This window comes from Abrus precatorius, unplaced genomic scaffold, assembly GCF_003935025.1.
Source record: "Abrus precatorius isolate BTA unplaced genomic scaffold, Abrus_2018 Scaffold9, whole genome shotgun sequence".
Taxonomy (NCBI): domain Eukaryota; kingdom Viridiplantae; phylum Streptophyta; class Magnoliopsida; order Fabales; family Fabaceae; genus Abrus; species Abrus precatorius.
In genome coordinates, this window is record NW_020874439.1 from 28,854,060 (window position 1) to 28,870,067 (window position 16,008).

General features: G+C 32.1%; 2 protein-coding genes across 5 annotated transcripts; both read right to left on the bottom strand.

Annotated features, from left to right (window-relative positions):
• Nucleotides 1-540: 540 nt before the first annotated feature.
• LOC113849207 (transcription factor KUA1) lies at nt 541-5,892 on the bottom strand. 3 transcript variants are annotated; one of them, XM_027478929.1, is made up of 4 exons: nt 5,401-5,872; nt 4,743-4,757; nt 1,967-2,175; nt 541-1,518 (listed from the first exon to the last, which is right to left on the bottom strand). In XM_027478929.1, exons 1-4 carry the CDS (start codon nt 5,687-5,689, stop codon nt 1,015-1,017), a joined length of 1,017 nt encoding a protein of 338 aa, XP_027334730.1. In that variant the 5' UTR covers nt 5,690-5,872; the 3' UTR covers nt 541-1,014. The 3 variants fall into 3 exon arrangements, with proteins under 3 accessions (XP_027334730.1, XP_027334731.1, XP_027334733.1); XM_027478930.1 differs by lacking the exon at nt 4,743-4,757 and having other exon boundaries at nt 5,401-5,892; XM_027478932.1 differs by lacking the exon at nt 4,743-4,757 and having other exon boundaries at nt 558-1,514; nt 1,963-2,175.
• A 4,324-nt stretch (nt 5,893-10,216) lies between these two features.
• On the bottom strand, nt 10,217-15,332 carry LOC113849608 (2-oxoglutarate-Fe(II) type oxidoreductase hxnY-like). Of its 2 annotated transcripts, none has more exons than XM_027479626.1 (11): nt 14,995-15,332; nt 14,690-14,879; nt 14,269-14,346; nt 14,100-14,151; nt 13,618-13,739; nt 13,052-13,149; nt 12,479-12,537; nt 12,249-12,305; nt 11,865-11,910; nt 11,113-11,192; nt 10,217-10,595 (listed from the first exon to the last, which is right to left on the bottom strand). In XM_027479626.1, exons 1-11 carry the CDS (start codon nt 15,070-15,072, stop codon nt 10,502-10,504), a joined length of 954 nt encoding a protein of 317 aa, XP_027335427.1. In that variant the 5' UTR covers nt 15,073-15,332; the 3' UTR covers nt 10,217-10,501. The 2 variants fall into 2 exon arrangements, with proteins under 2 accessions (XP_027335427.1, XP_027335428.1); XM_027479627.1 differs by having other exon boundaries at nt 10,323-10,595; nt 14,269-14,349.
• Nucleotides 15,333-16,008: the final 676 nt, after the last annotated feature.

Below are 16,008 nucleotides of genomic sequence, written 5' to 3' on the forward strand. Positions count from 1 at the left end.
TTCAAAAGTTTGTAAAACTGACGACGACCAACAAAATAATAATAAATTTCATCAATATAACTATTGAAAATAAATTTTTTATTGAATAAATTATGTAAAAATTTGTATAAATAAAAAATTGACATTTTTTATCAAATAACTTTATTTTAACATACGATATTCTTTTTAAAATATAAATAAATATTATTTCTAAAATTTATATATTTAAAATGATTTAATTTAGTTTTGGTATGTACAATCTAATATATTAACATCACATTATTCAATAATTAAATTTATAAATTTAATATTTATAAAAATTATCAAAGAAGATAGTTGTGACAAAAAATTTACTCTTAAATTAACTTTGATAATATATACTTAATAATTTATTAAGAGACCCGGGTGAACCAACCTATGTATAACCTTAAATCCATTTACCTATTTTAGGATGAGCTTATTGATCTATTTAAAAGGTCAATCTCTACATAAACTTTCAACTGTTTTCAAAGCAAAACCTACTTTTAGAAAAGCTAGACTAGACCTAAAAAAAAGACTTAGATCGGATCAATAGACCAGGTTTACGCATTAAATTTCACGAACAGGTCAAGCACATTTAAAGTAAGTCTAAGCTAACTCGGTCAATTTCAAACCTTAACGAAGCAGCTACAATTGGAGCTATTGATTTAGGAGAGACCGAATTTGAGCTAGTAAAGTCCATGGTAAAACACTTTAAACATTTTTATCCAGCACTAAAACAGGAAGCACAACATTGTAGATTGTCAAACTGCACAATCAACAATAACTTTACATAACCCTGACACATGAAATTACTGAACAAACATAAAGTTTTAGTTTAGACCCCAAGTAATTCCTAGACGCTAATGTCTACTAGCAAATAAACAAACTAGGTTAATAACTGTGAATGGGCAAAGAAAAAATTATTCTGGTACCCCACAACCAGATATATGATGAACACAAGACCACATTCATGAGCCCCGTATGATTCCATTCCTCTGAACACATGGCACGCACTTAAACTGCATGGATGGCACTGCCATTCATATTTGAACTGCCACATGCCGGCGTTGCGTGAAAAGCCGACTGTCTAGAGGGTCCTTCTTCAAGAAGCTTTAGAGACAAAGAGGAGGGGCCAGAGTCACCAATAGAGTCTCCTAAACTCAGTTTTGATATGCCAACAAGTTCATCAACATTGATTGGGCTTTTAGAATGTACAGCAGTTGGCTTCAGCACTTCATGTGTCTCCTTCTTGGTGGGCTCTGGACTGTATCCTGACCAGTAGGGCAGAGGAAACGGGAACACAGGCGAATAATATGCAGGATATAACACTGGATAAGATGATTGTGTGTTTTCAGGCTTCGGTGGGGCAGACTCTCCATCATTTGAGTTTGTGGAATCCATGGATTCACACTCTTCGTCAAGAGGAGGAGGAGCAGGCAAAGGGTTATTGCCTTCTGTTTCAGCCTGTATCTGGTTAGCTGACAAGAAGTCTTGCTGTACCATTGGAGTGTCAGCTGCCTGCAAAATCACAATGAGAAGGTTCCAAGGAAAAGGACAGAAAAAGTTACATTGATGGAATTCAGAAAAGCATCACATGAGAAGATGCAATGTTAATCACTACCCTAGAGCCATGATTCCAAAATAATCTGAACAAAACTTATCGAAATGCACTACAGTAAGCCAGTAAATATCCAAAATTGTCAAAACCTGTAGCAGAGGAAGAAAGGAAATGGACAAGTTTCACAAATTACAGATTACCACCAATGTATAGTGCATGAGATTAACAGACTTATTCATCCCAGAAGGCAGAAAAAGGTCACAGGATATCTTTAAAGAAAGAAACACATTTGGATAATCTTATCGATGGTCATGAACAAATTTGTGGCATCAATTTCATCATATGTATTTTGATGTTAAAAAACAAACAAATGTTTCATGCATAGTATTTGCAAATAAGGGTACAAACATCATCTGCAACAATGTCGAACAAGCTGGACCGTCTTTTACGCCTGGGCACATTGCTTTGTCTGATGAAATATTTCTGAGCGTGGCTGGCCACTTGAGTAGGTGTCCTTGATATAACATAGTTCCTTGCAATTCCACGCCAATCACCTTTGCCCAGCTTCTGCAATCCAAGTAAAAACATTCTATGTTCCTCCTCAGTCCATGGAACACCTGCATCATTTAAAGATTTTTTATGTTCAGCCATAAAAGGATTTGTCATCATTTAAAGCCTCATTGAAGCTAAGCACACAGCAATAAATCAGGTCTTATTACCATAATGTTCTATTGTGGATCATATCTATAGACAAATCATTGACCTCTAAACCTTTAATGGCTTCATCCATAACTTTTCTTGATCTCCCTCTACGTTAATGATAGGGCTACTCTTACATTTGATATACTCTCCTTGATGGGGCTTCTATAGATCTTCTCCACACATACCTAACCACATAAAGGGATTCTATCATTTTTGTACTCCAGGAGCTACCTCAACTGCCTCTTAATGTACTCATTCCTAATCCTATCCTATCTAGTATGTCTACACATCCAATGCAACATTCACTTATCTGCTACAGTGAGATTATTTTCTTGTTAGCTTTTAACTGTCCAACAGTAAGTTCTATATAACATCACAAGTTGTATAGTTGCATGGTAAAGTATTCCTTTAAACTTAATTAGTACCTTTTTGTCACAAATAGCACTCGAAACACTCATTTTATCCACCCCACTTGAATCTTATGATTTACATCACCCTCCATTTCTCTATTACTTTTTATGATGGATCCAAGATACTTAAACAATGTGACTTATGGTGAGGTATGGTTTCCAAGTTTCACCTCTAAAGTAGTATTCAACATGCCCTTTGCTAAGCTTAAATTCCATATACACCGGTTTACTTCTACTTAGATTGAAGCCACAAGCTTTCAAAGCTTGTCACCTCATCTCTCTCTCTTCACATTTAATTCCTTTTTAGATAGGATCAAAGTTGGTCCTTGATGGCATAAACTCTCAGATATGCCTAGTAGACAATCCAATACTAAGGTAATGAGATACTCAAAGTTGGTCCTTGATGTAGACCTATCATTATAGAAAAACTTTTGACCCACCTTCAGTTCTCACACTTGTTGTGACCCCCTTTACAACATATCTTTGATTGCTCAAATATAGGCAGTATGCACTCTCTTGGCACTTTGTCGAACATTATCATATATTCATATGCAAGTCTTTTTTATTCCTTTGATATCACTTTGTTAAGTGTCATAGCAAGTATTAATTTGTAAACCTCCCCAGCATAAAAACAAATTGATTTTCAATGATGTGGGTCTCTTGTCTAATTCTCTACTTTACCCTTTCTCATAGCTTCATAACATGAGTCATAAGCTTAATTCCTCGATAATTTGCACAATTTTGTATATCTCCCTTGTTCTTGTAGCTAGGGATGAAAGTGACTTTCCTTCACTCATCCAGTTCTCATACCTCATAACCTTCTTAAACAATTTTGTGAGTCAACAATGTCTTTCTCTCCTTGACCCTTCCACTCAATTACCCACTTTAACTAAAGCTCTAGAATTCTACATCATAAGGTATAATTTGGGTCCTCTTCTATAGTGTTTACACCCGATCAAATCATAAAAATTCATGTCCTTCATTAAATAGCTAATGAAAAACATTCTTTCATCTTTCCTAGATATATTTTTTTCTTAACTAGAACATTACCATCTTCATCTTAGATACATTTCACTAATTCACTTAATCCAAGTCTCTTTCCCTTTTTCCCTTACTTTAGCAACTGGGAAGTTATGAGAACCACAAAAATGTGAAAAGAAAAAGAATTAAAGAGGAAATAAGGTAAGTGTAATGTCAAAAAAAATTAAGGGATCATGCTTACACACCATTAGATGAGGAAATAAGCTGGACAAGTTATTAAGGTCTATAGCCATCATTAGAGCTATGCATAATGTGAAAAAAAACTTAGAAACCACAAAAAAATAATGCATATTCTGCTAATGCTCCCATATAATTAGAAACCGAAAAAAAAGTTAGGCAAAGTTATGCCTAAATAGGGCCAGACCTGTTCTGCAGAACACTGGCCTCAGTCCGGCATCATGATATATGGGCATGACCTCAAATCAAAGCCTATTTGAAAGCCTACATTACATAAGGGTCTTCAAGTAAACTAAAATATTTACGATTCATTTGATAGTCATGATAGGACAAGTGACTAAGAAAAAAGGATAAGATAAAAGTAGAAAAGAAACTACGAAATCTAAACTTATACCAGCTGTTTCCTTGAATTATCAAGTAGTCAATCAAAAAGAATATGACTCAAAACTTACCCCCGCCCTCTCTCAGCTTTCTAATTATAAGTTCATAATTCTTTTACGGATGGGTGAGTAGGGGGCAAAGAGGAGGAGTAAGTACCCCACCTAGTCAAGATATCAACCTTGATTACAGTGTGAATGAAATATACAGACCTGAATTATGGAATTTCATCCCTGACTTACTCTGCCCAATTTCTATACAGGAGGATAACCTATTTGGTAGTGAAAAATTGTAAATGCCCTGCAGCTTACAAGTGTGCTTGTCACCCTATCTTCTGATATATAGCAAAGATCGCATAAGCATCAACCAATATAGAGTCCGCATCTAACACTTGTTAAACTTACATATACCTCTTTGAACTAATTGGTGTCTATCAGTTTTTTCAAAACAAAATTGACCAAAAACTATAGAATCACCTTCCTTCCATGTAGCTGAAATAGTGAAACAAATGTACATAAAACACACAGTACACCACATGCTCCATGATTACAATGCACTTCCAAAGTAAACAAACGGTAATCCAACAGAAATCAAACATAATGATTTTTATTTATTTATTTATTTTTAGGTCCGAGAAACCTGCTCTTTTCATGGGTGAAACTAGTACAAACTTGGACAAACTCCTTACTAATTAGAACCTGCAGTGAGCTAGATGACCAACTTTTTTACAAAGCACATGACTAGAGATTTTTAACTACATCTAACCATTTTTCAATATTTCAAAGATTCAAAATCTATGCATCCAAGCACATGTAGCACATGCATCCCAATAACTCACTCAAAAAAAGACAATCCCTAATAAAGTTAACTCGTGCCTTTCCTGTCTAGTTATTTCCACAGTGACGATACCAACCAGAAAAAGAAAGAATTTTGTCACAATCGTAAATACAAACTAAAAAAAGATCACACAGTTAATCCAAGACAATTGACTCCATCTAATTCGATCAACAAGTGCAAAACAGTACCAAAAACCTCTCAATTAAACTCTAAATATCCGCATGCAATTTACAATAATAACAAAAAAAGAATAAACAATACAAAACAAAAAAAATTTTCATAGGGGAAGAGCCGAACCCTTCTTTCTTTCACGGGAGCTAGAAGAAGAACCAGGAACGAAGTCCTCGGAAGCGTAACCGTCGGCGGCGGCAGCGTGATCGGGAGTTTCACCAGGAGAACCCGGGTTAGTCGACCCGGTATGGTGGGGTCCAGACCCGGAACCAGCATAGTGGGTGAGATTACCCATACTAGCGCTCTTTCGGATCGACCCGTCGGTTAATCGGACCCCGAAGAGCTTGACCCCACGGTTGGGGCAAGTCCTGGAGTTATGTCCATTGTGGCTGCAATGTGAGCATCGCCGGGTCATGGTGTTCCGAACCGGATCCAACGAGAGAAGACAACGAGGTTCTAGAAGCGGGTCTTGGGGATCCGAATCACAGGATCCGAGACATAAAATTGAGGGGTTTAAGGTTAGCGACGACCGAATAGGTTTTTTTAGGTTCGGTTTGGTTTATGATGTTGTTTTTGTTTTGGTCTCCCTCGGCTTTCGCAGATGGGAGAGAAAGAGAGAATGCCTACGACGCAACACTATCCATTTATCTTGTCGTGGATAAAGAGGGAAATAACCCCCTACTTCGCTGCTGCATTCATAATCGTGGTCCTTCCCTGGTGAACGTCGATTTGTTGAGTGCGATTTGACGTGGCGGAGATTCGGACACTTTTTACTCAGAATATGGCATTCTTTCAACAGTTGCTTTCAAACAATTTCGGATGTAGTTGAACATTTGCCTTAACAGCGTATTAAACGAATTAATAAATAAATGTTCCTTTATTAAAAATTATGGTAATAATATCTTTGAAAATTTATTTTTTAACTAATATTTTTAGGATACTAATTAATATTTATCAATAATTTAAAGTAGTTTGATGCAGGAAAATGATTAAAGCATATTCAATTTGACTAATTTGGAAAAAATATATTGGAATTATTAATAAATAATTTATATCAAACAACGTTTTTAAATAAAAATTTTAGATTTAACGTGTTTTATAGGAATCTGTTAACAATTTTTAAGATACTGTCAAATAAATAGAAATAAAAAACGGTATATATATATATATATTAAAGTATTTGATTTATTATACACTTTGAAAAAACTATGAATATTTATAAATAAAAAATAAAAAATCAGCCCTCTGATCAGTGATCACGATTCACGACGCTTTATAACAAGACAGACTCGATATTATTATTATTATTACTACGTTCCAATATCAACTTAAAATATTTTATAACAATGCATCTACATCCCTCTTTGTTAATGCAATCATAAAGATTTGGGGATAGACACCTCCTCTTGAAAGCTTATCAGGCGATATTAATCAATTATCAGATAAAGTAAAAAGAGATGTACTTTAACAACTATCCACACGCGATACAGAAATTCTAAGTTGAATTATTTTACACGTTAACAAAAACATGTGAAAAAAATAATAATTAATAAAGAAAAATACCTTAATAGCATGCATAATCCTTAAAGCGAAGAAAAAAACTGCTTGGAAACAAACAATGATCGCCACGATAATTATGCAGGTCCATTTGCTCCTTATCCAAAGTCTTGGCAAGTGGCATAGCATAAAATAATCAAAAATTCTATCTTATCCGTCCAGAGTCAAGTTTCTTATTATATCAATTTTAGTAAGTCAATAAACTTTCTATTAAAATTAATAATATATATATATATATATATCTCAATTCTTAGATATGTTAAAAAAATCAAATAATGAAATCTATTTTCATGATTATTTATTGATAAATTTATTTAAAATAAACTAAAGTATTATGTGAACACAATTTATAAAACTTATGGTAAATTATCGTAAAGATGAAAATTTTAATAAATATTTAACAAGAGTTATATCAATAGTTATTTTTAGGGAACACTGAGGTTAAAGTGCATAAATACAAACCATTGATTAGAATTAAAGGCAGATAATAGGTCTAACTCATATAATTAATTCTACATTATTGTAAATTTAATAAATAATGTTTATAAATTAAAAAAAAAAACTTACGTAAAATAACTTTTGATAAAGTTGTGACACGTTTACCGATCTATATCTTGTTAGCATCTAAAGTGAATAGAATACAGTTCAACTCAATGTTAGTCACATGTCAAAACCATTGTTAAAAAAGAAAAATTGGAAAAAAAAAAATTGTTATGAATAATTAGGATTTAGCGCTTTGAATTCTAAAGTGTAACTAACAATTTTAGAAGAGGTGTACCTTAATTTTTGTGGTAATATTTTCAGTCCGTGAAAATTGTAATAAATGAAACACATCCATTTAAACACTAAATATAATTATATATTATGGAGTGTATTTAGTGAAAATAAAACATTAAAAATCATAACGTTGTTAAATTTTGATAATTATTACATGACAGTTTAAAAAATTTAAATACATAAAATATTAAAATAGATGTCTAAACAATAGAAAATAAGACAGTATTGTGAATTTTGAGATACGGACAAATTAAAATGTCTTAAATTTTTCATCATTAAAATATATTATAATCATGCAAAGTAAAGTATCTTCATATAAACCTAATAAAACTTTCAAACTATGAGTAGACATGTGGACATTACACTTAATAACATTTTAAGATCAGAAATAAATTAAACAGAACAATTATTATGAAAATAAAATACCTTTAATAATATAATTTTCAGCAAAACTCTAACCATCATTTAAGAAAATTTGTAATAACATAAATTTTGCAAAATATTTTGAATCATAACAAATTTAGTCATATTATATATAAAAAAATAACTATTTTCTCTACAGATGTTTTTAAAACATTTTTCTTCGGTGGAGCCTTTTTAACATAATACAAGATGCCGTATCTATTAAACCATATTTTTATAACAAAAAAATAATAACCAAATATTATTCATCGGCTAAAGTGAGTTAGATACTTATTAGTTAAATATTAATTTCTCAATATATATATATATATAGTAAGTATTTGGTATACAATTTTTTAATTTAGAAATTTTATTTCTTAAAAATACATTTAATATGTCTTAAATATTCTTAAAAATATTATATAATAAATTTTAAATATATCAATCTCATTTTTTATTCAAACACTATTTTCTTAAAATTATTTATTTCAAAAATATCTTTACACTATATAATAATAAAATTTGTTTAGACTATTAACTAAATTTATACTCACTTAAAATTTTTAAAAGTTAAAATAAAAACTAAAATTAAGCATTTATAGTTTGAAAATTGTGTACATGCATGTGTGAAAAGACAAAATTATATAAAACAAAGAAACTTCATTGGTTATATATATATATATATATATATATATATATATATATATATATATAACATTAATTATATTTTTATTTGAAAGCTTTGGTATAATTATGTTTTTGTATTATAAAAATAAGTTATTTTTTATTATGTGGATCTAATGATACATGTTATGATAATTTAAAGTGTTTGATAAAATATATTTTATATGATGTATTTTAGGGTACACATTAAAAAAACCGTATAAAAATGTATATTTTCATGAAAATGTAGGATATCAACCCATCTATAAATAATATTTTCTTCCAAAACTTAAAAAAAAAAGAATATATTATTTTAAATTTGACATCCAACATATAAAATTGAACACTTCCTAAAAAGTTTTAAGAAGTTTCCAAGGTCTCAATATTAAGGTGTTGAATGATCTTCTTTTATTTAATAAATCTTGAAACACTTGTAGCAGGGATAATCCACGTGGAAGTGTTTCCAAGAAGGAAGGTAGGGTATATTCTGGTGCATAACAGCACATTGGGTTTCATGTTTCTGTTAATGCTTATCCACCTTATCTCTTTCAAAAGGCTATTTTTATCACCACATTTCCGATTATTCTCATTCCCCTTTATTCCTAAAGCCCCACTCCGAGTTCAAAGTAAACTTTCCACCAATGATTCATCGATTTTAGGTTATATATCTTCTCATTTTCCTCCTTTTTATTTCAAGGCAATCGTCAAAGTCACCGCAGTAAAAGTTACGAGTAAAATGTTCATTTTGTGAGTTTTTCTCTACATGCACCCACATTATTGAGTTCGAATAAATTTATAGAATAAAAATTAAAGATATATTATATAATTATTCCTAAATTTACGAGTTAATTTTATTATGATCATTATTATTAGTTTTTACATATTAAGCATGATTAAATTACATAGATAAAATTTTATATCAAAATTCAGGCTATCGTATATAATCAAATGCGAAAAATTATAAATTTGCATTTTTTCCACTTTAGAGAATAAGTTACAATCTTAACATAGGCAAAAAGAAATTTATTTTATTAAAAATAATGACTTGACATTACATACGAGAGAAAGTGAGTTCAAAAAATATCTCACTTTCTGAGACTAACCAATATAGAATAGAGATAAATTAATATTATTAACTTCAAAAGTTTCTTTTAATTATGAACACATTATTTATCATATTTTTTATTGCATTTTTATTTATTGATTGAAATTTAGTAATAATTACAAAAACATGACTAAGAATCTTAATTAACGTATATAGTTTTTAACTAATAAAAAATTCAAAAGAGTGCGTCATAAATTGTGTTATTAATACATTTTCCCCCTTAAAGTTAATAGATGACATCATACATGATCAATCAAATTGACTCGTTTTGGCAATCTCATTCAATACAATGGATACGTGCGCTTGTATAATATTTCATTTTAGAATATTCGCATATCCTTTTTCCGATGAATTTTGGCTGAACAAGTCAATTTAGTCTAATTAGCCAAGTTTTTGAACGACATAAATAAACTTAAAAAGTTAACATTGTTAGAATAAACGAAGGCATAAGAAATTAAGAATTTCAATTTTTAAGGACAAAATGTATATGGAAATAACTAAATAAGTATTGCAGACTAGCAGCTTAAATAATATATTTTCCCATAACTATAATATCAACAACAAAGCATTAATAATAGGCTCCATCTCATATGGCAACGACCATGTAAACAAAGTCACAGTGTCATAGACCACATTTTGCAACATTTAAATTGAAGCAGAGTTTTCTGAATAGCCTCCGTAGTCCACATATTTTCATATTTGTGTTTGCAGCCTTTTAGTTCTTTAACTGAATAGAGAGCATTTTAGATCCCTTTCAGAACCATATGTGAGTCTGAACCGCTCATTCAAGTAGTCCCCACTACGTATTGGAGGGAATCTGCAGCAAACATTGACAAAAGTTTTATAGCATCTTGCGTGTAAAAGTAAAATTTAAGAAATGTACGCATGTATCTTTCAATATTCAATAAAGACCTCCATCAGAGGGATAATTTTTGTCGGTTGTGTATCTTCTCTTTTTCATGTGCTTGTTTTAGTCTATGTAAATTACTACCCCACTTTTACTTTCTGTTTTATCATTTTTATCAACTTTCAGCCTAAAAGTTTCGGATTTAATTTAGCATAAAATATCTTTATGTTATCACTCAATCATACGTTGTTACTTCGTCAAAAAGTTCAACACTTAAACAACTAGTTCAAGAGTATTAATTTTTAAATAATGTGAATGATTAATGAAAATATAAAAAATTAAGTGGAATCAGTTTTTTTTCCTATCAAAATTGAACTCTCGTTTTTTTTTTGTTTTTTTTTTTGTGAAACTTTTTTTAATTGCTTAAATCTTAGTTTCGGTCTGACTACGGTAAAATAATCCTAATTGGAGAACATTTTTTTTCTACCTTGGAGGAGATGATTTGCTGCAGCAACTTTCAAGGCATTCCACCACACAGTCTGAGGGCGGGTCCAAGAAGAATGCGACCTGCAAAATTGCACATCATTCAAACTTTACTGGATATGCATTAGCAAATCGTGACAACAAACTAGAAGATCTCATCAAAAGGAAATTAAAATTGATCCAAATTTGTAGTGTATTGGATAGAAAGAACATTCTCACCAACTATGACATCAGATAATTTCCGTGTTCCATTTTTTAGGATAAAACTTACACCTAAAGACCCTTTGAAAAGATGTCATCAGCTTCTGATACAGTTTTTAATAAAAGCATATCGTTACTCTAACTACTCGTTCCGTAATATCCATGCTAAAAAACTATTTTGAAGTATTAAATTCTTCATATCCTTAAAAGAGAAGACCTGTTGCACCTTGGTCAGCCCAAAATGACATAGAGAGAAGCTTTATCCAGATGAGATGTCATCTAGCATTATGATCAAGGTTTTTTTTATTTTTAGTGAAAGTGTGAAACCATGAAGTATCCCCACGGGTTCAGTCATTAGAAGTTGCATGTGACTTTTTCACCTTTCCCACTTTGTGTGTGTGTGTGTGGAGGGCAAGCTGTGTCATTTATGTGTATGCATTAGAATAACTCACTCGACAAATCGTATAGCAAGGGTGCAGCAATCATAAGAAATCAAGAAAAATAGTGGAACATCAATAACACAATAAAGCGACCGAGGAAGTGGCTAGTAATTACAGAATAACGCTCTTTCCCTGTCGGCATAACCCTGTGAAGTGTTGACCTGCAAGAGTGATGACAAGAACTGAGATTGATATATACCAGTACGGCAGTACACTAAGACCTTGCCTAATAAGAACGAAAAAGTCGATTGCTAAGTTGTATAACAGATCCTGTTAGTAAAATGGTTTTTCCAACGTGTGCTTAAAGACACAATAAAAAATCAATAGTAAGTTTTCATTAAAAACTGTAGTATTTAATGTTATTAATGCATCGAATTTTGTGAAATCTTGCAATTTCAATAAAAACTTTATATATGTTCTTATTGTGTATTCTCTATCACAGACTAGAAAATTGTCAATAAAACGGAAATAACAACTATTGTTAAATGATGGTATTTACCGGTATAAACAATTTGTCCACCTCTCCATCAAGTCCCCAATGTTTACTATTAAGGCCCTGCAGATACAAACTCAAAACACCTAATACTTGGAAAAAAGAGCAGCTAAAATGCATAATTTTTAATGGAACTGTAGTCTAGAATAAATAATAGAATTCAGTTGTGATTCAAATAGACTTTAAAGTAGCAGTATATTATTTATAAATTTTTTAATCATGATTCATGAACTCACCCTTCTACATGAGACACATTCTCCCAGACTTGAGGTTGCTTGAACTTCTCCTTGCAGATCTTAAAACATAGAAGTCTTGAATTATATGAATAGTACATTTTAAACAGAAATTGTAGATCCGTAACAATATGATAGACCTTCAGTGAATAAGGTATACATGACGAGAGGGAAGAATGAAATGAAGGTGTATGAAAGGAGAAATAGGGGGAGAGTAGGATTTATACCCTATAGGAGCATCAGGTCAAAACAAAGGGTAGTTAAAGAACGGGAAAGAAAATGATGGGAGAAGAGGTTGTTGGTAACAAACAGGACTGGTGGTGATCAACAAATGGTGAGGAAGATTAAGGATGCATGAAACAAGGTTAAAGGTCCCAGGAGTATCCACTCCTGTGAATTCCTTTTTTTTTTTCTCTTTCTTTTGTTTCTAGTCCAATTCTGATCTTCAATCAGAATCCCGACACAGGTAGATGGATTACCCTGCTTGTAAGGAGTTCAACTCCATATTCTTTCTCTTAATATCAAAGACGTACCACAATAGTCAAACAGAAAGTAAACAACAGGGAAGATGAGAACCTGCAGTCCTGGAACCCCATCAGTCATTAGGAGAGTGACCATGCCATAATCTGAATGAGGAGAGGCACCGAAGATCTCTTCATCAGATCCCAATTCACCTAATGTAATTGAAATGCATGTTATCAACAGTTAAAGGTGGTTACACAGGTTCATTTGTTTGAAAATCTTGCCCCTACTAATAAACAGCAGAAAGAAATTTAGAATATAATACAAAACACAAACTTTACAGCCACCAGAACTGCCCCTTTTGCCTCAAATCTAGCTTCAACTTAGCAACTAGAAACAGTACTACGTGCAAAACTAAACAAACGCACTATAAATATACAATACATTTTATTGAACATATTGCACTATGTATTACAAATTGGCATATGAACTACAGATACATTCAAGTGAAGTGCTATTGTTCAGGCATCCAATATGTTTCCTTTTCAAACAAACAGATTGAACAGGAGGGATGTGCTATGTGCTATGTGCTAGGTGCTTTGGGCTTGCTCTTTTATGTTGGTCTACGTGCTTTGTGCTTACTTAAGAAGGTCCATAAAAGCAACTTAAGGCTCATGAACCTGGATAGTGCAAAAGGCGAAGAAAAGCTTCTGGTTTGCTCAAGGATCCTATCTTCTCAAAGTAATCTTCATCCAGATTCAAGGACAGGGCAATTAGAGACATCAACTCTTTTCCAGCTGCCCTGTGGCATATAAGAACATTTAAATTCAAAAATTCAAACTCTATGACAAGATAAAGAACCAAAGAAAATATGAATATGAACGCTCAACCATCCTTTCCTTCAGCATATACAACACACAAACACGCACACACATTCACAAAGAAAAGATGCATGAATAAAGTTCTCAATAAATACACAGGTTGTGAACCCTTCATGTCCCATACATTAGTGAAATTTACAGAGGACATTAATCCTCTACACGTTGTTAGGAACAAAACCTAAATGAACAATAGACTTCGCAATTTTTTAGTTGTCAGTAAGGAGCAACTCATGTACATATTTAAAGAGTAGCCAAAAACATTTGAGTGGTAACAAACTTACAGCAGTTTCCAGAGTAGGGATTCCATTGTAGGTCTCCAATTCGGCAGTAATTCTGAAGTGTACTTGCCAGAAAAAATCTCAAGTTAAGCTCATGTAAAAACAAACTACGCGCACAAATTAATTCATGTGCAATTACGCATAATGAAATGAATACAAAGGAAAGTCATACCTTCAGAAGGCCACTGATTCAGATGAACACCAGTGGTATCTTCCAAAGAACCAATGTAATAACTCTCTTTCAGATCCCCTGCTTATTATTATTATTATTAGGAATTTTCAAAAAGTTTTCCGTCTTTCTAAATAACAAACAACTGCACAAGGACACACAAGTTTCTTTCAACATTAACCACACTCATACAAGACTTAAATCTATTTTTGATTTTTATATTTTTGCAAGATTTTAATTTTAGTCCTTTTGGTATTAGTCCCGAATCTTTTTTAAATTCAACACTTTTCGTTTCTAGAGATGATGTGATTTGCTACGAGGAATATCAGGTATTAAAAAAAAAGACTAAAATCAATATTTTGCCAAATGTAGGGACAACACCACATTTAAATCTCATAGCATGGATGAAGACAAGGAAAAATACCTTTGGACAGTGAAGTATCAAGAGTCTCAGCATAGAGAGGAGTGTAACCCCGATATTCCTTGCGGGCAAAGTCCATTTTTTGTTGGAGTGGAAGTGAGAAGAACTTGGCGCTGTGATCAAACACTTCCCTCACAAACTTGGTGTCCACTCCGTGGTTCACGAGGTAAAAGAAACCATACTCAATGCATGCCTATTGCAGTTAATTCTTATTAACTTAATTAATTCCACACACAATATAATCAAAATATAACAATTGTAACATAATTTTGGACAAAAAACAGAGAAGAGTTGTATGAATACAAAACCTGACGGATGCAATTGGCGGCGGAAACACGATTGGGTGAAGCGAGGTCTACGATAGGAAGACTCAACGTTGCCGCCATCTGCTTCAATTCACCTTCGTTTAATCTTCGACGCACCTTAGCTTCTTCCACTGTAATTACTTAACGCCACATCATTCAATAAATACTGATGATACGTCAAAAACTTGCCAATCACGTGATTGATGACAGTGAATAAAACACTTTCTATTCTGATTTTCTTCTTTGTAGAATTGAATTGATATATATTACTTTTTTATTACATGTTTTTTCTTTTAATACAACGAAATATAAAATAGAATCGCATGGATTATGGTCACTGGTTGACACCTTCCGAACACACTCGCGATAAGACAGAGAGTAGTTACGGTTTCAATGATACATTCTTGTACTGTTCAATAATAGTAGAAGGCGGTGTATTTAAATTTAACTCTTTTAAAAAATGATTAAAAATTATTTATTTTTTTGTCAAATAACAATGTAATTTTGCTTAAAATATTGACATAATAGATTACTCAATACAAGAATTGACATTTTTAATATTTAACCATGTTCATAATTTAGATTGAATTGTGTTATTGATTGATCAAAAAATAAAAATTCCCCACAGGAGATTACTTTTTCTGATAGAATCCTCTCTGGTTTTTTTCTTTTTCTTCATTTTTTCAAAAAGTTGTGTCATTTGAATACTTGGGTTCACCAAACACAAAGGCCCAACCACGAATGGGACCAGCAAGGCCTATATCCACCATTGGGTTGGGATCCACCATCACTCAATACTCTGTGTGAACCGAACCTTACCTTCTTCATAATCATAATTAATAGTTGATGTCAATTCAAATGCAACGACTACTTGTGCACAATCAAGTAAATAAAATCCCATTAGAAGTACTAGCTTCTCAGCTGTCACTTCAACTTAATCATGAGAGAAGTAACAGGTCCCTTGGTACAATCATAAATCCTTTGATTTAGGCTTTCAGAAACAGATATCACATCAAT